Genomic DNA, 25,187 nt, shown 5'->3' with positions numbered 1-25,187 from the left:
CAACACATGTCAGTTGATAGATGCACAGAGAAAAAGCGCAAGCTAACTAATGGATGTTCTTTTTCATGAACATACGAAACATAAAAGTGATCTGCTAGAATAGGTTGTATTCAAACTAACAACTGAAATTTGGCAGGATTGATCAAATCTCAGTTTGATGATCTAACTTCCAGGAATTCATTCTTGAAATATATCCATGTAAGAAATGCTTGGGGGTTCCTATCACTACTGGACTTACAGAATTTTGTTTACAGTTCTGGATTTGGAAAACATATTCGCTACAAAAAACAATAGTATCTTTGACTCGGCTTGTAAAATAAATATGTATTTCTGTGTTTTAGACCTATAATTACAAACTGATAACTAATCATAGATGTCCCTCTTCATGGGACTTTTTGGTACAAGTGAACAGATATGTCCTCAGTTTAGATGGCACACACACTGGCTGGCTATTTTATTAAGACCTATACCTAATAATGTGTTGAGTTATTGTTTGCTTGAATACATGCACTGGAGTGTGACATAAGGGACTTTTCTCCCATTAATCCATAAATACTGCATGCAATTTATGAAGTGAGCTAAGCAGAGTATTGTGATAGTGGAATGTGCCTTTCAGATTTATTCCTTGGATACTTATATTTAGATCCAAAGACTGTAGTGACAATGAGAAGTGTTCTTCATGTTCCTGAAATTATGCACTAAGTTTGCCTTCTGAAAGGACCAAGGAACCCAGAACATGCCAAGAAAATTTGCTCCAAACCATGACTCCACCACTAGAGGCTTGAACATTTGGGACAGACAAGAGGGGATGATTGATTATTGTGACATTTTTCCAAACCTGCCTTCTCCTTTCTGTTCAAAAGGAATAAAGTTTGACTTTTTGGATAACATTACCATTACAAATCTTCATTATTGCAACACCTGAACTCCTTACTCCACTCAAACCCTTTTATCTTATTGGTAACTGAGATAAGTGATTTTTGAAATGGTCTTCTGCTGCCCTAATTCATTTGTTGCATGTTCATTGCAAGTGCATTTACAGGTTGGTGTGGGTTCCCCTGCACTGAACATCTTCATTGGTTGGTCTATTGATTTATGACAGTTAGACTTTTCCATCCAACCTAATTGCCATTCTCCTCATTCTGTTGATACATGTTTGTAGCTACAACTTCCCTCACAGTAGGCATTTGCATCATTTCTACATAATAGCATATGTGAGAATTAATATATCAACATATATATAATTATTTCATCACAATTAAGTTTGTTTTATCCTACTTTTGTCTGTTAACATTCTGCTACGTAGAGATGATGCAAATGCCATCCTTGCTATCTTGTTTGCAGTTTTTCAAGGTTTAATATTAGCTATCCCTACATTTACTTTTTTGGAAAGTTTTCTCTTTACTTCTATATATACAAAGTGTCACATATGCAAACTTCATTTTGAAATCCACTAAAACTAATGTTACATCGTAGTAAAAAATATCTCAGCTCACCCTACAAATTTTGAATTACCCATTGCTGGTTTGTAATTTGAATGCAATATCTCAGAAACAGTTTCGGCCTCTGCTAATAATTAATCAGCACAAACTTTATTTCTTCATCATTTAGGCCATACAAATTACTGAACGAACACAAAAGGGATTGCAGCTTACAATCTCTTTACTCTTGTTCATCATTCTGTATATAGTTCATGAAGTTCATGAACAAAGTTCAGTACACTGAACAAACATTCCAGGTTCTATCTGGTCACTGAAAATGCACTTCATAGTTTGGGCACAACTCAGTTTTCTCAGATAATGACTCCCTCTACATTCCAGAAGACACCTAATTCAAAACAATTTGAAGTACCTATTGTATTATTCACATAGTCCATTTTCATGTGTAACTGGACAGCATCATCCATTAACAAAACCTTATTACCTGAAAGTGTTTTATTCCCTGATTCATACCAAACTGTGTATGACTCAAACATTTTAAAAGGTTGACATATTCATATCACTAGAAAAGGCACCTCTACACAATCTTAAGATGATGCCATATATGCAACAACTTAATCAACACAACTGACATCATAACTTAGAAATGTACAAGTAATCAGTGCCTCAGATTCACCTTCCTATGATTTAAAAAAACGTCCTCCTTTTTGGTCTTGCATTCATGAGTTAACATAGAAACTCCTCAGTGCTTTAGGCCATTTCAAGGAATTTTCATTCAGTTATTTAACAACATGACAACTTTCCTTTATCAGAATTCATCTTGGCAGCTGTTTCACATTACAAATCACTGTCCAACAATATAGTGTAGTCACCCTTTGTTGTTTATGGTACACCTAAAGATACGTTTTTTTTTTCAGATAACCCATCATTAGTTCTGAAGCAATTGAACACAAGATCTTTGAACACTGACACACTTGAAAACATCCACTATATTGTGTTACACACTGATATTATTACGTTTTAATGAGCCCTCACAGTAGTTGTTTTGTGGTAGCTTTTTTCAATACACTACAAAGCTACACAGAATCAGAGGTATAAAATATTCTACTTACTGTCTACCACCATAATTATCTGAACCATCGACAACACTGGTAGAGAAAAAACTACAAATAGGCTTATCTTCCATACAAGAAACTGTGTTTAGCTTTCTGTTCCACTTACTTTTTTCTCTTCTTGGACTTCCCTTTCTTGTTTTCTCTCAACAAATAAGTCATCATGATTACTCTGGCTGCATTTACTGGAAACTAGCAGATACCCACTGAAACAGTTCAACAGTAAATTTCTTAAAAAATAGTAGTGAATAAATAAATAAAATGCACAGTCAACCCAATGCTTGGAACATAGCATGTATGTAATATGATTATCTAGTGGACCATTTACAACTATATTTTGTCATTCATGTAATTTTCAAGAAGGAAAATTTCATAGCATTTGTGTTTAAATAAAGGAGACTGATTGCAATGCAACATTAGCAAAAATATTTGGTTTTGGATGAAATGGATTCATCCAGCACAACAGAGCGCTCAGGTTCACTAAGTAGCTACAGGGATTTTCTTTTAACTAGATGCAAACATTCCTTGTTATTTTACTGAGTACAAGAAAAAGACTGCTATCAAAGTGAGTGTTTTCTGACATTTTTCATTTCCATGTATATATAAACCAAACAACAATATATTTTCAAACACATTGCTTTCTTTGAATGTTTTTTTTTTCTGTTCATGTTCATACTTTTTATAAATTTCTTTGTATCAGCTGACAGAGGAAGTTCTGGTTTTATCTGAAATTCCCCCACAAAATTAAACTTTTTCAGATTTACTCTTCAGTATTCATGAAGATTGATGTTAATATATCAATATAAAATTTTATGAATTACAAATTATTAAGAATTTTCCTGTAATGTACTCTTGAAAATAAATATGAAAGACTTAAAATTTTTCAAAAACCAGTTTTACATTTCAAAAGCACTAATCTGTAGTTATATGTTAATGGTTGTCCAGTTCCAAATTTTTTTGCACAAGACATATTGTGAAGTTGCCACCCTTTAACAGTTATAGTTTAACTACATTAATCATGTCATAAAATGATGAAGAATGTTGATATTACTGTTGGTTGTTAATTAGACTCATTGTTAAAAGTATACATGTTGTTCATTCCCTTTAATATACTATTAGTTTTTGATAATTGTTTAACTAAACTTCTTTTATAGAAACAAAAAATTAAAAAATTATATATTAAGACATAAAAAAAAAAAAAAAAACTTTATAAATCTTAAGTAGAGAGTAAATACAATATTCTATAAAAATGCTTTTAATAAATCACTTTACTAAAAGAAAATGTAGGTATAAAGGATAAATTATCTACACAAAAAATATCCAATTTTGATTATAATTTACAGTGTTCAACTATCAGCTTTCTTTATTTACTTTATACTGGGTGATATTTATTAAACACTAGAAATATAGCCTGCCACAAATGACAGAGCAGATACTACCACCTCAATAGTATACCATAACCTTACATTTCATGGCTAACTGAAATAAATTTTGTGAAATCAAGCTTGATCAATAAAGGGGCAGAAAAGTGTAATCAAATGTCAGTAAATTTTTTTGTAAGCCAATGAAAATTATGATCACTCACAAAATGAATTTATGTGATATCCACACAATAATTACTGGTAAAAATCAGGTAGCTTAACAATTTCTAATATATAGAAAAGTCAGTGTTCTGGTAACACTACATTCCAATGCCATGTTGGTTAGCACAAAAGTATAACCTAATATTGTTGTTACTCTATGTATTGAAAGTATAAAATGAAATACACAATGAAACTAGAAAAATATCAATTTCTTAATGTAGAGTTTATGTTGAATAAAGAGGTTTGTTCTTTTAATTATAAAAGTTGGTGATATAATAGAAGAAAATAGTTTAATTCAGAAACAATTTAAGTTTAAAATTGCATTGATAATTTTATGCACTTGGTGATCCCACAATACATATTTACTTTATAGTCTTATTATACCAATACGTACTACACTTATAAGGCTTCATGACACATTCTTCACTAAATTGCAATGGGCAGATAGTAATCAAACTATTCTATCTTGATAAATGCATTTTGGCTATTATGACTCCATTTTGAGAAACCGAGCAAGGTGTAGAGTGACACACACTAGTTTTTATATTAGTTAAATGTACAACATGCAATGAATGAGTTTTGCAACTGTAAAACGATTTTGATGAGACTCATAATGGTTAAGATGTTTTCATGAAACACTGTATTCTTTCTTGTATTTGATTTTTCATGTGCTCAAGGAGTTACAGTATGTAATATTTTATCATGTGTAATTAATTTTTGCTATAAGCATCACAAAACATGAGAATGCTGCTAAATATAACAGATTTTACACTCTGGTTTATTAGATCAAGGCTTTTAAGATCTACAGATGTTGTTGGTGCTCAAGAGTGCTTCAGAACTTATACATTATCACAGAAGCAGAGCACAACAGCAAGGCAAACCACATCAACAATATTTCTCTCACCAAAACCTAAGACAAAACTTGCTTCTTTATTTTTTACTCTCATTGACTACAAAGTAAACAACCATAGTTAATATGAACTTTGTACGTACATTTATTACACTTAAATCACACCTTGGAAAGCAAATTTTAAATTGTTTATTGTTTTTGTGCAACATTTACACTTGTTTCTACATACAAATTAGTTTTCAGTCTTCTTATGTGTAGCTACCTATACACAAGAACTATGTTTTAACATTCATTTCAGAACTCAGTGCTTAAGTATTTTGAAATGTTTTCTTTGCAGTTTTAAGAAATCAAATTCTAAGTATGTGCAACCAGATTAAGTGTATTCAATTTTATAATTTTATTAAAGTTGCTAAAATAAATTATAAAACTACCAGTTTTCCTTATAATTTCAGAGTACCTTTTTTATAATTTATAAAACATTTCTGATCTAAACTAATCATCTGTTATTATAAAACTAGGAATTTGTTAAAATACATCATTTCATGAAAACAGTACAATCTGTTTTTTTGTTAAATGTTCATTTGCTATTATTGAATTGGGAATCTGTTATAGGCAAAAGAGACAATACAGTTGTTTCATTTGGAATATGATTATGTTTCTGCCTGCTATTCTGAAACAAAGAATAACAAAAACTGATTTCAGTTGTGTTCATTGTATTTTCTTAAGTACCAACTTCATGGTAACTTTTGTTCCATGTTATACACATTTGCAAGGAAACACTAGATCTGGACCAGATACATAATCAACAACTTTTTTTAATGCTGAACAATATACAAAATTAATTGTGTGCAATTGTCAAAAATTTCTGTTGCAATTTCACTTACTTTAACTTCAAAGTTTTGTTGTTTGTAATTAAGCACAAAGCTACACAAAGGGTTATCTGCTCTGCCCATCATGGGTATCAAAAACTGGTTTTTAGCATTGTAAGTTCACAGGCATACTGCTGTGTCACTGGGGAGCTTCAAAGTTTTTGATCTATAAAAACTTAAAGGAAATTTACACTGTCTGTTTTTCAGTTATATTTTTACATTCCAAGAACGTAAAACATAGCTATAATTCAAATACAATAGAAATGTGAATTTTTAAAGAAACCTCAAGAGTATATAAAAACCATCCAAATATTACTGCATTTCCTTTGTGTTTAACTGAGTATTTATTACATGTATTCATTATTCTACTGAAAGAAGTAAATTTCATCTTCTCCACAATATTTTGATATTCAACTAGATAGCTAGGACCTCTTTATCATTATTGTTTCTTATAAATTTAAGTTTGAAAAATTAGTGAGAGCTCTGGTGTTTAGTCTAGTTAAAAAAAAAAGGTATCTATACATGTAACACTTTGAAAAGTAATACAGGTTTCAAAAAAATTTAAAACATAATATTTTATTAATTAATCTGATGCTATTTTTGTAAACATATGTGTAAAATTTGACATATCTAAGATTTAATGTTTTGAAACATAACATTTTCAATACAGATAACAAGCTTGTATTTTTAACACTACTTAAGTTAAAAAACATGAACATTTAAATATACTTTCAAAATTCCTTTTTCATTGAATTGCATAAAAAAAATAACCTTTCAATGCAAGTGCATTAATTTTCTTCTTTGCACTGTTTCACTTACACTACTTTAAAAAAATATACATCAGAATTCTCCTTTAATTAAAAACATTAAAAGATGTTACATAAACATGAAAAAAACTTTAATAAGAAAATATTTTAAACTGCACCATCAACTGTTTATTTACTTTAAGGAAATAAAATAAAATCCATGATAAAATACAGAAAACTTTACTAAAGTTTCCCATTTTAAATGAAACAAATTATGCATGAATATTGTTCAAATTTGAAGCAGTGTTACTATAACATTTTTTAAATTGTAATTTTCAACTAATAAATTGTAAATGCCAAATTAGTGGACATTTTCATTCAAGTTTTAAACTCTAAATAGAATTAAACAAAATGCAAAAGTTTCATATCTCCATACCAAAAATATATTCCTTGATAAGCACTGAAGGAAACATTTTTTTGGTTTTTAAAATACCAGAAATAATTGAAATAACACCAACAAAACTCTGTGTTATGAAATTAAGAACTTTTAAATTATTGGAAACCACCCTTATAATCTCTATGATCTGTTAATATTATTTACTAATACTTGTGATACTAATAAATATGCACAATTCACAAAATATTTTGGGTAATCAAGTCAATTACCTGTTAATTTAATATTCCAGAAGATTATGAAAAGCTAGGTTAACTCTTGAAAATTTACTGCAATTTATATTAAAATATGTGCTTAACAAATGGATAACTACTTATGTTTAAATGATAACTGACCACCATAACTGTTATGAAAGAAAACATACATGACAGTAGTTGCACATTAACCCTTAAATGACGGTCATCATCAATTGATGTTGCTACCTACAACATTCCTGCTGTTTAAGGGTTAATAGAAACCCTGAACTTGGAATTTTGAAATAAAGTTCTGGTCCAATAACTTTGTATTTTTAGAATTTCAATCCTTTTTATTATATGACTTACACTATTAAGTTTTCCAAAGTTGATAAAATTAATGCAGATGTGCACCATATGGTTTTTAAAAATTCAGTATTACAGTACACTGAAGTAAAAAATAGTTTCTAAAAAAATTACAAAAGTATTAAAGTATTTTACTCAACAGAAGGTTATTTGTAAAAGCTTATTTTAAGCAAACACATTTTTCAATGGAAACTGAATTTTAATTACACTGAATATACATAATGTGCACCAAGCTTTTTGTCTTTTTTTCCCCAACTGGTTATCAGATTTTGTGTTTATGTGTAACCTGAACATAAAATTTCTAAAGTTTATATCACTGCTCAGAATATTGAAAAAAATTTCAATGTGATAATACCCACCTTTAGGTGAAACATTTTTTTGGTAAAGACACATAACAATTTTAAAACTTTATGTCAGATGCATAGATGTGAAAAACTGTCAGTAACTTAAGGTTAAATTTTAATAAAAAAAATGCACAATGGATCCATTTTTTAGAATAACACTTTCAACTTGGAGAATCTACTTTGTAAACAGAGATTACATCATAAAATTATAAAACAACTCAATGTAACAAATCCAACTTTGCTCACTGATAACTATAAAGATCTCTGTTATAGAAAGTTTAAAAAGATATTCAATCACAAGTAGAATGGCAAGTACCCAAGATCATACAGAGTTCCTGAAATGGGAAGAGTCAATAAACAATCTTCAGACCAGAAACATCTCACACCAAACATATTTCAAGGAGTAATTTTTCTTTTTTTTACAGCCATGCAGAAACTCTGAAAAACTTGAGCAAATTTGATAATATAATTTTAATTACATATAAAGTGACAAGTTCATTAATATTTTAGTTCTTCATAAGTGCACTGTATTTTTCACTAACATTACAACTACTGTAACACATAATTTATGATAAAGATAATTTCTGTATCTCTAATAACCTTATGCAAATGCAAGTAGCTTAAAATAGAATAAGTAGGTGACTTATTTGAGAAATATCTTAAGATGCTCCTATGATATTTTCTATGGCCTTTCAAGGTAAGTGTTGGAGAATAGAGAGTACTAATAATGCTTGGACATAGTCTATCCTCTTCATTAGACTTACACCAATACCTTTAACGTTTCAGTTTTGTGCTACAGGTAAAAATGTTCATGTTCTACTTTTCACCCTAATGTGATTTTTTTCTTCTAGTAAATCAACTTTAACATTTAACTGCTTAACATGTTAGATAAGCAAACATTGAATTAACTCAATAAATTTCTAATGCTTCTTTGAATAATATTTTAATGACACTTTAAAGACTATAATGACTGTGTATAAATAATGTCAATAATTTAAACACTAATTTATGTGTCAAATTGAGTGTGGTAAAATGTGTAAACAAAGGCAAAATTATGTTTTAAAATTCTTAAAAATTAGCTTAATGATGATATTTCTCCCAAAAGATCAAGGTTAACATCTCTACTATAGGCTATTTAGGGATGTTAAAACTAACTTTAAACTGTCTTTGAAAAACTAGAACAGTGATCATAAGATTCTCTAATAAGTAAGTTAACTTTATTGTTTTGAAAAATTTACAAAGAAATAAAGTTAAAATATTTATACACTCTCTATGAATCAATTAGATCACTCTTTCATAAAAGAATCATTCTTCTAAAACATGTCATGTACATATTGTACAATTAAGCAAATAAGCATTTTACTCAGGTTTAAGAGAACAAACTGTTAAAAAACTATGGTGCTCTATGAGGTTTGTTTTTTTTTTAAATGCATTATGTTTTAGGAAATACACTGTCAAAAGTGGAAACATACAGAAAAAGCAAATATTAAAAACTTGAATGTATGAAAATCTTGAAGTTATAAATGTGTGATGTCTGATGTTTTAACCCATTTCATAGTAATCAAAATATTATTGAAGACTGGTGCACATCTCATAAACATTAATCCAAAGCTCTAAAGTTTAGTCTGATATATTTATATTTTCTGCACACTAATAAATATAAATATCCACTAATACACTAATTATAATACTTGAAGGTCATGTTAAATACCATGCATTGACAAAGTGAAAGGCTTTAATCTACAGAGCAATGAAGTACATTTAATACAAATTTGTGTATAAAGCTAAAGTGTATTTAATTTTATACATGAACTTTTTAAAGTCTAAAACATTCTTCCAAGACAACAAACAGTAATATGCATCTAGCACGAGCTTATAAGGTTAGGTACAATCAGGGTTGGAGTGTACGAGCAACATGATGTGTATTTAAAAATATATAGAATAAGGTAAAAGAGGTGTTACATTAAAATTAACATATGTTTATATGTAATTAGTTCACCTTTGTGTAAACAGCAGAGGAAATGTTTAATAACACCTCTGTACCAATTATTGTACGAGTTCATATGAAGTAGATAATATAATCTCTTACAAAATAATTCACTGTAGAGTAACTCTGTATAAGTGTATAGAACAACGTCTAAAATTCAGTTATTGTGCATTTGTGACAAATATATTGTACACAAAGCAGTGAATTTGCACAGGTTCTGAACAACATACAATAGCTAAGAATATTGTTCTAAAACAAGGAGTTAAAAAAAACACACTATCCTTTAAAACCAAAGTGCAACTAATCTTTGGTAGTTAACCATGGTCGTACGTCTCTGCTTCTTTTGGTGTTTGTTAAAAACAGTTCACAATAAATGAGGAATGCCTTCATTACATGAAGCCAACTAATTATCATTTGCTGAATCGAAGAAACTGGTACCTGTTATGTATTACTTTTAAAGTGTGAAACTTTACAAAAATAAGCATTTCATTCTGTGTAGTAAAACAGAGCAAAAAAAAATGAAAAAGATATTGAAATAAATCTGAAATAATAATAATAAAAATTGGTCCTATTAGAATCAGCCAAAATTAGCCAATGGAAAGAAGTGCAATGATGTAATCATTTAGACTAATTACACAAAAGTACAATTACTTTCACTAAGCTGAACACATCACAAACATGTATCCTTGTATATGATTTTAAACACATGCCACTAATGGAATTTTTAACAGATAAACTGTAAGTCAAGGTACCTCACAACATGAAATTCCTTGAACTACTCTTCATGCTTTTCTTTTTGCTTCTAAATTATCACATGTAATAAGCTCTTTTCCCTACAGAACTTATATTCTTAATTTTTAACAACTGGATCAATGTTTTCTTGTGTGTACAATTTTTTTTAGCCCATATATCTCTCCTAAATCTAATCACATAAGTATCTTTGTGCTACTAGTTCTATTTCATTTATTGGTGTTTGGTCTTAAAGAAAGATGGTGTATGAACTTCACCAGCACTGTCTTTCTTCATTTAGTCATAGCTCTGTTCGTCCCGAGTTCTTGGATTCTTCTTTTCTGTTTTCAAGTATAGTCTTCTGATTATCATTTTCATCTTGATGATCAACAATCATGTAGTCATCAGGACCATCTTCATTTACACCCGTATCAAGCAAGACCTGGCCTTTTGATATCTTTCTTGTCCATTTCATTTTCATCTCTGTCCATCGCTCCTCTTGTCTTTCCATGATTTTCAAAACTTTTGCAGTCAACTTGTCAATCTGAGCCTCTAAGGGTTTATGGTTCTTATAGAACCTTGCTGCAACATCTTGCATTTTCTGAACTGCATTATGTAAAGCTTGTGACATTTTGAAGATTAATTTCTGAGAATTGCTGTTGAACTGCTGATATTGCTTTGACTCTATGATCTTCTGCAGCTCTGTCCACTTTTCTGTTAGTCTCTGTTGAAAGTCTTCAAGTACTCCTTCAGTTACATTTAATTGTGCATTAATAACGTTAGTATCTGCCATACTGTGTTTTGATATATGGTCAAGAACTGAAGTTATGATGCCTGTAACAGTTTTAGTGCCATTAGAAAATCCAGTGATAACTGCTTCAGTCCAATTTACATGTGGCAGAAGCCAAGGAACAGATGTACCATTCAAAAAGGCATTGTTCTTTTGTAATTCTGCTTTAATTTCTTCATAAAGTTTTTTCCATTGTCTAGACTCCTGTTTTGCATCAGCCAACATCTGAAGTAAAGACTCTACTGTATCCTCAGGTGCATTTTCAGCTTTATGATCTGTACCTACGTCTTCATCGCTGAGGGGCACATCAAGGGAAGGATGTTCTCTGGTAGAGGATTTTATATACTGGAGTCTTCCAATCTCATCTTTTAAGTCTTGGTTCTCGTGCTGCAGTTCATTCAATCGTTGTTGTTGTTCTTCTTCTGTTTGGTAAGACAGAGTGTACTTTATCTGAATGATGCCTGCTTTAAGATGTCTGTTTTCTCTAACCAGAGCATTAATCTGATTCCTTAAAGATTCTAACTTTAACTTACTTTCTGTTTTATCTGTATCTATATTTTGAGTCTGGTCACCTAAATCACTTGGAACAGTCGACTGCAAGTGCTGGGACGGAAGTTGTTCCAATGTTTTCTTCAGCTCTATATTTTCAAATTGTACATTACGAACCTTCCCTTTCAAACTAGTAAGACTATCTTTCTCATCATCATCATTTAAGTAAAGCTGAACCTTAAGTAAGTTGTTTTCTTTCATAAGGATTTCCATTTTTTGCTCTAGCTCCACTAAAATCTTGTCATCTTCTTCTACTAGCTTAGCTTTGAGCTCTACATTTTCTTCACTAAGTTTACTAACTTTTTGCTCCAGTACCTTATCATCTTCCTCTTCTTCCTCCAGTTTAGCTTTTAGTTCTACATTCTCTTTATTGAGCTTATTAACTCTCTGCTCCAGCATCTTATCATTTTCTTCTTCTTCTACTAGCTTAGCTTTGAGCTCTACATTTTCTTCACTAAGTTTACTAACTGTTTGCTCCAGTACCTTATCATCTTCTTCTTCTTCCTCCAGCTTTGCTTTTAGCTCTGTATTTTCACTCTCCAAAACCTGGAGACGTTTGCGAGATTCCTTTTCTTGATGTTTCACTTCCTCGTATGTTTTAAGAAACTGAAATAATAAATACTACAGTAAAATGTTTATCTATTTTTACAGTTTAGAAAACATAAGGAAAAAAACAAATGCATTGTGAATAATATAAATAATTATTTAAATTAATTTATACACCATTTTTAACATACCCAATAAAATTTGGCTCCAAAATGTAATTATGTTATCTAAGTATTAATTTCTTAATTTTAAAAGAAAGTATTGAAAAAGCTTAGACTTCACTCTCCTGTGTCGTGTGATTATTTACAGTATTTATTCTGATGGACATGTTTATAACCAGCAGAAAGATCATATTATAATGTATGGGAATATTTAAATAATTTGTTTATACTTAGCAGAGAAAGACAGTATTTAAGAAGAAAATCTCCATGTTCTTTCTGTAAAGTCATTTTCTAGCAGCAGTTATGGAATTTTTTTAAACCTATTTATATCTTAGTTAGAAAGGCAGGCAAATTATAATACTTTTGGGACATTTTATTCTAGTCCCTGATATATTTTTTGTGTTTTAAAATGCATACTTGAAAAAAACATGAATGTTCACCTAAAAAATTAACTAACTGAAAAAAAAGTGAAGCCCAATAATGAGTGCAAACATCATGAATTTTTACTTTGTTTGTGATGTCTACAACAAATAGCTAATGAAATCTCATTGTGATTTACTACTCTTGATGAAAGACAGTGGTCCAAAGTACATGCAATAGATTCATAAAATTAAAAGTAAACAGCTGTGAAAAGAATAATAGTTAAAACTGTTTGATGAATTCAAAAAACAAAAAAGTACTGGCCATTTTATTTCATATTTCTGCATTCTTTTGTTTTGTGCCTGTACTCCAGACTTGTAATGTTTATTAAAAGCTTACCAACTTCTGTTAAAATACACAAAGTTAATATTACTATGTATAGTTTCATGGAAACTAATTTTCCTATACTGACAATATATTTCTGATAGGTACTTACAACCACTCACAAGATAAATTATTTTCATTCATTGCTGCTCCACATATGCAAACCTTTTATTTATACATGCCACAAGACTTCTGCTCCCCCTTACTGGAATCAAGTGATTCTAATATGCATCTCATATAAGTTACCATGCATCACCTCTTCACTGATAGGAGCATAGCACACTCATGTGATACCCTCTGTGCACTTCTACTGAACCATCACTTTGAAGTTTAGCAGAAAAAGAAAGCACTGAAAGCATATGGGGAGAAATGGTAGGAAGTACCTATTGGAAATATATTTTCAGAAAAGGAAACATTATAGCTTCTAATGTACTTCTGTCTTCCCACAAGATTAGCTAGAGTCTCAGAATGATTAGGAGGAGAGATTAGTGCAAAGGAAGAACAAACATACTCCCCTGAAAGCATCCAATGGATACCTCTGTACTTGAGAGAGTTAGATAAGAAGATGGAAAATGCACAACCTCTGACCCAGGTATACTTTCTGTCCATATGAGGAACGTGTAAAATAACAGGACAAAATATGAGAGTGGTGGGAATATTCAGAATATCTGAGTGGGAAAGAATGCAGCAAAAAAGTAATTGTAACCAGAGAAAGCTATTGTAATTCAATTCCATAATGGGAAAAGTTGGTAAACAAAGATGTACCCCTGGATGTAGAGTAGCTGGACCATATTTCGTAAGTCAACTACATCCAAAGTCTCATCATGGGGTACCAACCTCCTTGTGAGGGTAGAATGAGAACCACATCATCTTGACCTCAAACCCAAGAGCTGAAGAATTGAGAACCACTCCAATTTCTAGTATGGCACAAGAATTATCTTACAGCTATCAGTCCAGGAACTTGAAATCTGGTATCAAAAGTATGTCCTTCTCATGCAAGAAACTCCCTTGCCCATGAAACAGATTGGGACCTTCCAAGTGGTAATAACATCCCTGTAGGAAGAGACAATGAGGGATAGCCAAATATACAACCACAAAAATCCCACATACTACTGATGTGACCCATAATGCTGACATAGAATATCAAGGGAGAATGATACACAACCCAAAAACTGTGTAAGGATCTAAGTTGATTGGTATACTTCAAATCCAACATCAGACCACAGGGTACCAACATCCACATATCATTAGGATTAAGACTCCCAAATGAAAGGGAGGAACTACACTTTCTATGGCTCAGTTTCAGTGGTTGTGTAATATGGTATCACAAAGCCATATCATCCAGCAAGATGATGGCTCAACAACTCTGAAGGCTGTGTCTCATCTACATCAGTAGAACATCACTCCAATTTCTGGTATGGCACAAGAATTATCTCAGAGCTATCAGTCCAGGAACTTGACATCTGGTATCAAAAGTATATTTTTCACATGCAATAAGCTCCCCCACCCATGAAACAGACCAGGACCTTCTAGATGGCAATAACATCCCTGTAAGAAGAAACAATGATGGATAGCCAAATATACAACCACAAAAATCCCATATACTACTGATGTGACCCATAACACTGACTCAGGAAATCAAGGGAGGAAAATACATGAACCAATCAGTTGGTGATAGGATGGTAATGTTCTACTGATGTAGATGAGACATGGCCTTCAGAGTTGTTGAGCCATATATTTTTTGTGGATTCCATTCTGCATTCTGGAATGTGCCTCCATAATCAACCAACACAGCAGCTTAGAACTGGAATGTGGTAAGGACTCCCACACTCCAATAGAAGAAAGAATATTGAATATGTAAAGAAGAGTCTAGAGGAATATCACTATCAGAAAGCATATCATACCAATTTATTCAGTCAAAGCATGGCAAGGATGGGCAGTTATCCTCTTCCTGCTTACCCATAAAGTTCATGGGTAGTATGGTCTGTATCAGGCATGCTTATCAAACAAAAATATCTCAAGGTTATTAAATGCCATCTTATGGAACACCTCAGCTCACAGGTGAGCACTGCAAAGCCATGGAAGAGAGTACAATATTTAACATGGTTATGCAGTGCAGATTTCAACTGAAGGATACCTAGTTAAGTACTGCTCACTATTAGAAAGTATTCACACAGTGAATAATGCTAAGAATAAAAGGCAGGATCATAAACCATGGAAAGAAACCATATGGGCAACAGAACAACAAAAAACAGATACCATACATAGGAGCTGACCTGGATTGGAACAAGGATAAAGATGGGAAATGAAAAGAAGAGAATCAAACTAAAGAAGTTAACTCCTATAGCCACTGATGTCTTGGGTAGGAAAGAAAGATCCAGATATAAGAAAAGAGGGAGTGGGAAAAATATTCAAGAAACATCATAGAGAACAAACCTTACTTCTAACCCACACAGGCATAAAGGAGAAGGAATTATGCTTGAAGAGCAAGTGAAATATGGAATATGAGAAAAATGATGGAAACAAAGGTAATACAAGGGAATAAAATATCACATGAATATCTCAAGTTGGAATGGTAGGCAGTCAGGGAAGATTACTAACTTAGAAGAAGCATAAAAAAACACAAATAGGTATGGAAGGGTTCTGCATAATAACCCAAGATCAAAGGGACAGAAGATCCATGGTAAAAAAAACAGAGAAATTCTGCCACCTGAAACACAGTGATTCAGCCTGCAGGAAATTCCTGACTTGTAGATTAAATGCAGAACACGTTCCATTTATTCCAATAAATGCCACTGAAGAGTGAATAGAAAAGAGTTAAAGAAAGCTATGTGTAGTAATAACTTGATCTCTTTGCCAAGGACTGAATAAGAGACAAGCATGAAGATGAACAATGTAAATGTCTAGATGGAGTTCTGGTTAACAAAGTGGATAAGAAGAATGGGAGACAAACAAAGAGTAAGTGGTGGTAAAAGCTGAGCTGGAGAAGTCACAGAAACCATGGTTGAGCTGGTCATTAAGTAGCAATCAGAAAGGCTTAGTACTAAACGGTAGAGATGAGGAAAATCACCCAGGGAAATAAGAGGATGGGTGGAAGAACATACAGGAACCTGTGGGACCAATCTCAGCCAAAGGTATCAATAGCCCTAGATGGAGGAGGAAGTACTGGATACAAAACAGAGGTAATAGGAGGTTAATGGATGTAGTAAAGGGATATATGCAGGAAGAATCCCATGGAAGACAAAAATGCCAGAACACTGAGAATCAAGAAACCACTACAATGAATAGAATGTGCTGGCATGAGAAAACAAACTGTGATCCACACAGGAACACCAGAACATGACATGTAAGAATATGAATATTTTGTAAGATTAGATCTAATATGTGAAGTGTAAACAGGTGACACCCACATGAACAATGACTCCAAAAACCAGACAAGAGAAGAAAACAAACATGCTGTAAAACTCTTTAATAATGAAAAGAAAGAACAACAGTATTACATTCTATATTATCCAAAAGCAAAGAAGCCATGTGAGGAGGGAGTGAAAGGAGATAGCAAAAACTCCAACATGGAGAGAAGAAAGAGGAAGTATTTCTCGACAAACCCACAAGGTAAATAGAACACTTAATAAAGTGAAACATGTATGAGCAATATGGGGGAAAAGAGAATAACAAATGCTGAGAGAAATCTGCCTAAAGTTAAATTAAGGTAAAATTGAAAGCTTTTAAGTACCTAAATGTAAAAGAGACAAAAGATAACATTCTGCAAAATATGTCTGAAAATGTTTAGTAGATACTGCAGTAGAAGTATGGAAGGGATTTCATGATATGATCAGGGGGAACTGAAAATTTTATGATGTTGGAAAATTGGTTTGGCCATAAATGAGGAAGGTGAGCAGTGGTAGAAGCAGGCATGGCAGACACTATCTTCCAGGGACCAACACATGAATTTAAATTACTGGTACAAAGAATAAATTATAAATGAAATTAATGGTAAGAGGTATACAGTAGATTAAATCAATGTAACAGTAAAAAGTATAAACTGTAAAAAACACAAAGAAAATGAAATAGTTAATGCAGTGAAACATGGGAAGAACATGGTGTAGGGAATTCATCCTTCATGATGATGAGCTGATGAAAACTCTGGAACTGTGGAGGTGTGAACCTGCCCATAAAACTATGAGAAACTAATACACTAGATAATGGAAAGAATAAATTATAAACTAAATGAAATTAATACTAAAACAGGATAAATATATGCTAAATGAAATGAATGGTAATAATTATGAAACAAAACTAACTGTAAAAGGAAAAGTTATTAAGAAATACAAAATGAATTAGTCAACATATTAAAAAGCAAAGAAAATGGTGTAGAAAATGAATCTTGTAGGATGTAGTAGTGAAAAAAACTGTAACCCTAATGTATATAAACCTGTAAACAAAATCATGAGCAAACTGATATATAATATTGCAGTAAGGTCAAACCAAACAAGATAAATGAGGAGAAATAATAAAGAAATTTAAAACAGAACTACAGTGAAATTGAAAAGCATGGTAACTAGATAAGCCTAATTGAACTATACAGGACAAAAGATAACCCTAAAATGTAAAAAAAAAGAAGAAACTTAACAATAAATAAACACAATACTGGGAAAAGTCTGTGTGGGTCCCAATTCAGAGGTTCCACCAACCACAAGTGAAGAAAAAAAGATTAATGAAATGAAATAGAAATGATGATATAACAGTAAGGAAATATCATAGTTAAACTAATGAAGGACTAACCATGTTAAGCCTTATCGAATGACCAACCAAAGTGATAACATCAGCTTTGGAATGTGAATAGAATAGACTGCAATAAATGAAGACAACTTCATGAATACAGTGAATATGAATGTTAAACAGTAAAGAATGAAAAAAAAAAAAAAAAAAGGCCAAATACAAGTGCTGCCAATCAAGAAGAGGTAGTTCAGTAGAGATGCAGAGAGGGAGTGCTGTGAGTATACTAGTATGTTCCAATTGATGAAGAGGTGATGTATGATGATTTACATAAGACATACATTGGAATCACTTGATTCTAATAAAAGGGAGAAGGCAGCTTGTGGCAAGCATAAGTAAAAAGTTCACATACAGAGGGCAGCAATGAAAGAGAATAGCTAATCCTGTGAGAATAGGTAAGTATTACAATGGAAACAGACTGGTGCCAACCTTGTAGTAATAACATTAAGTCTATAAATTAAATATATGATTTTACTGTATGCTCATCTGTACTGAGCATGACATCCACTTAATTCTTAAATATATATCTCACCATAAATATTTCATACATATATTGTTCTGCACATTAATAAATCATCATTACTTTTCAAGTTCAAAAACACAAACAAAAAATACATAAAAAACAAATATGCCTCACCCTTAAATGTTCCATTTGTTTCACAAGTAAGTCAAGCCTCAGCTTGTGAAACTCTTCGCTGACATCAGATGGGCAGTTAGTTGAGACAGGGGATAATGGTATCATGCCCAGATTTTGTTTTCGTAGGTGATCTTGAGTCTTTTCCATGAGTACTCTTAGGTCTTCACTTTCATCAAATAATTCCTCAAACCTTTGTTTCCAATATTCTGAGTTCTTATAGCAAACCTAGAACATTTAATTAAAAAAAAAACATTTTGAAGAGAGCCAAATGATTAGTTCAAAATGTAGCAAGATACAAAAACAACAAAAAAGAATTTTTGTAATAATATTACACATAATTGTATGTTAGTATGACTTTCTATAAGGACTGGTTATTTACCTCATGCCAATTTAAAAAATAAGTAGTTGAAAGAAAAACCTAACACTTGAAAATGATTGATGACAGCCAATTTATGAGATTGAAAATGAGAAATTCAAAAAGATATATTTTGACTTGTCATTAATAATAAAGCCACTTTTATGAGTGTTTAATTACAGTGTCTAAAGCTTTTGACTAATTCTTATATTATACAAAACAAAAAAGTACTTCCTTCTTTACACCAGAAGAAAAACATATCCTTAAACATTTTACTTATAGACAGCTACCATGATCAAAGTTTAGTAATATATCACTTGTGGCATAACCTAATTCCATTTGTACCACAGCAGAGAAAATATTTTCCCACAAGTATATATCTCAAAAGTATATTACTGGATGTATAAACAATTATCATAACTCAATTTTTATTCACTTATACTGGACACAACTGTTTGACATATTAGAAAAATGATAATGTATTTTTTTTTTATTTTGACACAACTGTTTAAGTAAAATGAAGTGTATTGCTTGTAACTACCTCATGATTTGACCTTTAGGACCTGATAAACATTAGAGCAATAAAGTCATAAGATTTTATGTTTCTATTACTTTGTTCACATGTGAAGAGAACTATAATTAGTCAATTAGTGTTACTTAACTAAAACCTACTTTTTTTATACCTTAAACTAACCATACATGTAGATTGTCCTATTTGAAATATGCTGTAATGGTCACTGACAGGTTTGTTTGTTTTGGACATTTGTGTAAGACTAGAAGAGGTATATCTGCACTAGCCATCTCTCATTTGGAACCTACACTCTGGAGCAGTATTTCTCAGCCAGCTTTGGACATCATGGCCCTCCATCATTTCTAAAAGGGTGAAACCATTCTTGATGTTTTTTGGCACAGAGCATCATAGTTTATAAACAAGAGTGATGTGTGCCTCTCAGACTCATCTAGGACTCAAAAAGTCGAATTAGCACAGACAGCTTGTGACTTCTCAAGAAAACTGTTTGCAACCCCAATGAGAGGTCATGACCTATCATTTGAGAAACACTGGATAAGAGGAAAGGCAGCTAGTCAATAGCACTCATGGATAATTTTTGGGTTACTCTAATTGAATAGTTGGAATTCACCAACACTATTATAATGCAGCCCAAAATATGTGTTTCTAGGATGCTAGGATAAATATTCTAGTATATTAGGCACTAGGCCATAGTTTCATGCAACATATTTCTTCTATAACCTAGTGTTACATACTGTAGAGCCCTGAAACTCTGATGCCAGTTGATTCTCTTGTTTCATACATTGGATCAATTCTTCTTCCAGCTGCTTTAGTTTAAGGACTTGACTGCGGGTCACCTGTTTCTGATACCACCACTGATTTGACCAACCTAAGAGAAAAATATACTGTTATTTATACTGTTTCATGACAGACAGTACTTCCACTGACATGCTTAATTATTTCACAAGTTGTTCTAGTATTCCATTTCCAAGGCAGGAGGTTGACTAAAAGATGATTATTAAATAGAATATATTACGTTTTTTTTTAGTGTCAAAAGGATGCAAACAATGGATACTAGAATACACAGTCTGGCATCCCAACCACAATGAAATGCCCAGTTGCCATCAAAGGATATCAACTCAAATGAGGAGGGAGCATCAAAACAGAAAATGAAGATGATGCAAAGACAGAGATGAAATAAAAAAAAGAAAAATTAATTAGGCAAGTTATCTATTGATTTTTTCTTCTGAGAATGAAAATACCAGACTAAATTGCATGAAACTTAGGACATTAAATAATTAGTTTTAATTAAAATATTTGTACAATTTGAGTTAGTTTGTCTATAATTTTTTTATGTTGTGAGCTTTTAAAAAAATGTTGTGAGATGCGGTTTTGAAAATAAAAAAAATCACTGATTGTTTTGTTTAGAATTTCAACATTTTCATCCTAATCAGAAAGTTCCATTTTATATAAGCAATCAGTGTGAAATTAAATAATATTCATTAATACTTATTTTGATTTTTCAGCATTGCAGAAATTACTTCTACAATAACATCAGTAAAAGCATGACAAAAAGTGACAAAATTTTATTGGTGACTTAACTTGCCCAATTACAACAGCACCAGTTGAGATTACACAACAAAATTTCTGTTAACAAAATCGACTTATATTTGATAAACACAATTTTCTTTCAATAAATTACTTTTATCTATCTGTATTCTTTCAGTACGATAACCTTGATAATTTGAAATTTTCAAAATCAACAAATAAAGTTCTGAATCAGCAGAATATTTTGCCATTACCTATTGTACTCTCTAAACCTAATAGGGCTTACCTGATGTCTTGTCATAGAATAAGATTTCTACAGTTTCCAAACAAATGTAATTCAGCATAAAAATATTTTTAGGTATGAAAAGAATGTGTACAGAGATGATAATGAAATTTCCAGAATTGTGGTTTGTTCCTAAGTCTTCTAAACATTTAAATGTTTTACTCTGCACGAGCTGGGTCTACATGTTTTCCACTAAACAATAAGTGGCTTCTTGAAACCTTTTTCACTTCATACTGATGTAAGTACATCCAATAATATTTAAAACTTGCTTGTAGCTATTTTAAAAGTATATCCATATTAATTTTGTTTTGACTACACGTTGTGAGGTCATAAACAAATGAGAATGATAAAGCATCCTAATAAGGTATAGAAAGAGAAGGAAAATCACATAGAAAAAAACTACCAAACTTTGGGAACCGTATTCTCAAAGGATGATAATATGGTTTCTTACTAAATAAAAACAATAATTTGGGAATAGTAAAACATTTCTTTACAATCTCTCTCTCTCTCTTTTTTTTTATGTACAAGTTTCATCATTTGGTTTTGTGAATGAAACTAAATAAATGCTACAAAATATCAATTGTAAAATAATCTGCTTAGAAAATTGTTGAAACAGTTAGAATCATTATTTTTGCTTAAAGGTTAAAATTTGATATGCATGTCTATATTTGATACTGAAAAGGTGCTCATCAGTTCAAATAGGAATTAATTAAAAATTACCATTAGACTCTTTTACAAATATCTAAGTGTTTTAAAGTTGTTCAAGAAAAGGAGAGATTGTAAAAATATATACATTTTATACAAAAGTAAAAATAAAAAAAGCTACTTTTAAGTATATCTTATATCTATAAAAACTAACACACCATCTTTTAAACACCTGCCTTTCCACAAAATTCTAAAACTATCATTTTCCATATAAACTAAGATAAAAACAAACAATATCAATACCATATTCTACAAGGTTTATCAAATAAAAAAGCAAAAGTCAATCTATAGCTACCTAGGAAATGTCCCACACCAAGTCCAATCACTGCAGTAACTGCCAATGCCACAATAAGATTCAGTATCACATTTAAGCGGGTGTTACGAGTGTGAACATAGTGTTTAACTCCTGGTTTCATGTCTACATCAGCTGGTAATTCCTCACGGATAGGGGAAAGTGAAGAAGCATCTGAGAGATCTTCATTAATTACTTCAATCCCTTCATTGTTCATGAAATTGTTGTAATCTATCTCTGCTGCAATTAAAAGTTCTCTTGGCAGAACATATTACTGGTTTTTGGTATAAAAAACAACACCTTACCAGGTTATGTGTGTACCCAAAACATGCAAAAACAAGTTTACCAGTTCACCAGAAAATTTTTCGTAATACGTAAAACTAATTAATAAATAATCATCACATAAACACTACCTCACAATTACTTTAAAATAGTTCTAGCTCAACTCCCTAAACCTTATCAGATGTTATCAGTGGCTGGGTAGTCCATAGCTGTCATAGTAAATAAACTGTGTAGCATGTTTAATTTGTACCTACTTATACAAAATGCATTTGTAAGTTAACATAATCCAACTACTTTTATACAACTGCTAACAAACAGACCCACTTAAAAACAGCTAACTTGGCTTTTATGTGCTATTAAAATCATAAAACAGATCAAAATCTTAAGATTTGTAAAGAAGGTAAATCACATTTAACTTGAAATGAAAAAAATTAGTGCAGGATGTTTTTCAAACAAAAACAAACTTTTATTGAAAAAATATGGTGCACAAATTTCTGTTGACTGGATAAGATATTAGAGTCAATATAAAAGCTCTTCATTTGTATAATATAACCAATTAACTCTGCACTGTCTGCTGGACCAAAGCACAAGTGACCACTTCACCCACCAAATGTCAAGGCCATTCTTACCAAAAATTAGTTTTGTATTGAAATATATTACAAATTTAAATCAATTTAAACTTATTTGAATGCTAAAGTAGCCATGACAGGAAGCAAGAACCATTTAACAGAAAGGGGTAACTTATATTTCTAAGTTATCTATTTTCATGTGTAACTAACAAGCCAGAGATAGTCCCACTGAAACCACTTTAAAATATAAAGCACTTACTAACCACAGAAAACAACAAAGTTCAGAGACATTACAACTGTGTCTGGAGCAAAATTGTGACTAAAAATAGATAAGTTCGGAGTAGCTTCCATTTGTACTCTACAAGCAGGGAGGAGTACTACAACATACTGAGTTGTTTATGTTCATAATTTTGTTCAGTCAAAAAACTTTCACTTAATATAATTTTGGAAGTCAAGAATTTTTACACTCAGATGATGACCATATAGGATGATCATTTTCAGCAATAGGGATTCAAACTCGAGATACATTGATTGCAACTTGAGCACCCTAACCACCATGCTGTCACCTAATAAACATTGTTCTTTGTTACTTAGCAAGTAACCACAACATATGAACTGTTATTAGTTTTACAAACGTAACACTCTCATTCAACAGTTAAAGTCCACTCTGCATGTTAATTGTTACTAGTAAAATGCTGAGATGGTAAAGTCAGGGTTAAATGACACATATAAATATACATTTGGTATGTGTTATCCTGAAAAAAAAAGTTTATTTTTGTCTGTTTATTATTAGACTATTAGTATTTTGTTCTTTCAATAAAAATTAAATGTTGCATTTTAATAGTAATATTCATATTTTAATGACTACATTTTACATATAAAATGTCAACATAATGTGTAAATAGCATAACTTTCCTTTTTTGGCTTTTCAATAAAGATACTGTTAAAAATGAAAATTACAGCTCTCTCTCTCTCTCTCTAATATTGAAATTTTAGTGTTAAAGAATCAACAGGAAATAAAATTCTTAAGTACAATAATCTTCTGTGATACTGAAAACAAGCCAAAGTGCTGCTGAATACAGATAGAAAATTCTATATCAATTATGTCATGTTGGAAGTAAAGTTATGTTTGAAATTTTCTTACGTGTGAGGTTGGGAACGTTACAGTTTGAATGATTGGATGGTACTAGTAACTCTCGTGGTGGATTAGTTTCATTAACCTGCTGACATTCATCTTCCATTACTTCAACCTGACTTTCCTTACAGACTTCCAATGATGAATCTTCTTTGACGGCAAGTTCAGTCTGCTTATTAGAGGACCCTTCCTCAGATGTTTGTGTTTCTTCTTTTGCCTCAGATACAGTGACTTCTGGTATGTTTGGTCCTGTTCTGTGGGTTTAAAAACAAATAAAATCATATACTGTCTAATAAAACATTCTGCACAGAAATACATTAAATAAATTAAAATTAATTTATAGCTCTTCATATGTACATACTACCAAAAAAGCACTTTTTCCTGGTATTTTTCACAATTATTTCAATAGTTATTTACTTAACATGATCATAAAAGTATTTTTGAAAAACAATATTCTTATAAACTGGGTTTTGCTGACATGCTTCATTTGCTTAATTTTTTTTCCAACCTCATTTACTTCATTAGAAAAGAATTAGCAGTTGCCTTACTCTAACAAAAACAGAATTACTTGTAACATTGCATCTATAAAACCTGATACATATTTTGTTTTGAAAATTTTAGACCTTATTTCAAATAACCAGAGCCTAACGCATTA

At 31.3% G+C, this 25,187-nt stretch overlaps 1 protein-coding gene across 6 annotated transcripts in view; it reads right to left on the bottom strand.

The window, feature by feature from the left end:
* Positions 1-4,891: 4,891 nt before the first annotated feature.
* The window catches only part of LOC143240096 (uncharacterized), a 36,706-nt gene continuing 16,410 nt past the window's right edge, over positions 4,892-25,187 (bottom strand). For all 6 annotated transcript variants that reach the window (XM_076481950.1, XM_076481952.1, XM_076481951.1 and 3 more), the window contains 5 exons: positions 24,542-24,786; positions 22,550-22,786; positions 20,474-20,607; positions 18,856-19,080; positions 4,892-12,597 (listed from right to left, as the gene is read on the bottom strand). In XM_076481950.1, coding sequence (XP_076338065.1) covers positions 10,954-12,597; positions 18,856-19,080; positions 20,474-20,607; positions 22,550-22,786; positions 24,542-24,786 — 2,485 coding nt within the window. In that variant the 3' untranslated portion in view covers positions 4,892-10,953. The remainder of the gene's footprint in view (positions 12,598-18,855; positions 19,081-20,473; positions 20,608-22,549; positions 22,787-24,541; positions 24,787-25,187) is intronic.

Source organism: Tachypleus tridentatus, chromosome 13 (genome assembly GCF_004210375.1).
Source record: "Tachypleus tridentatus isolate NWPU-2018 chromosome 13, ASM421037v1, whole genome shotgun sequence".
In the NCBI taxonomy this organism is placed as follows: Eukaryota; Metazoa; Arthropoda; class Merostomata; order Xiphosura; family Limulidae; genus Tachypleus; species Tachypleus tridentatus.
Note: the sequence above shows the minus strand (reverse complement) of the source record. Positions and strands in the feature narration are given on the sequence as shown.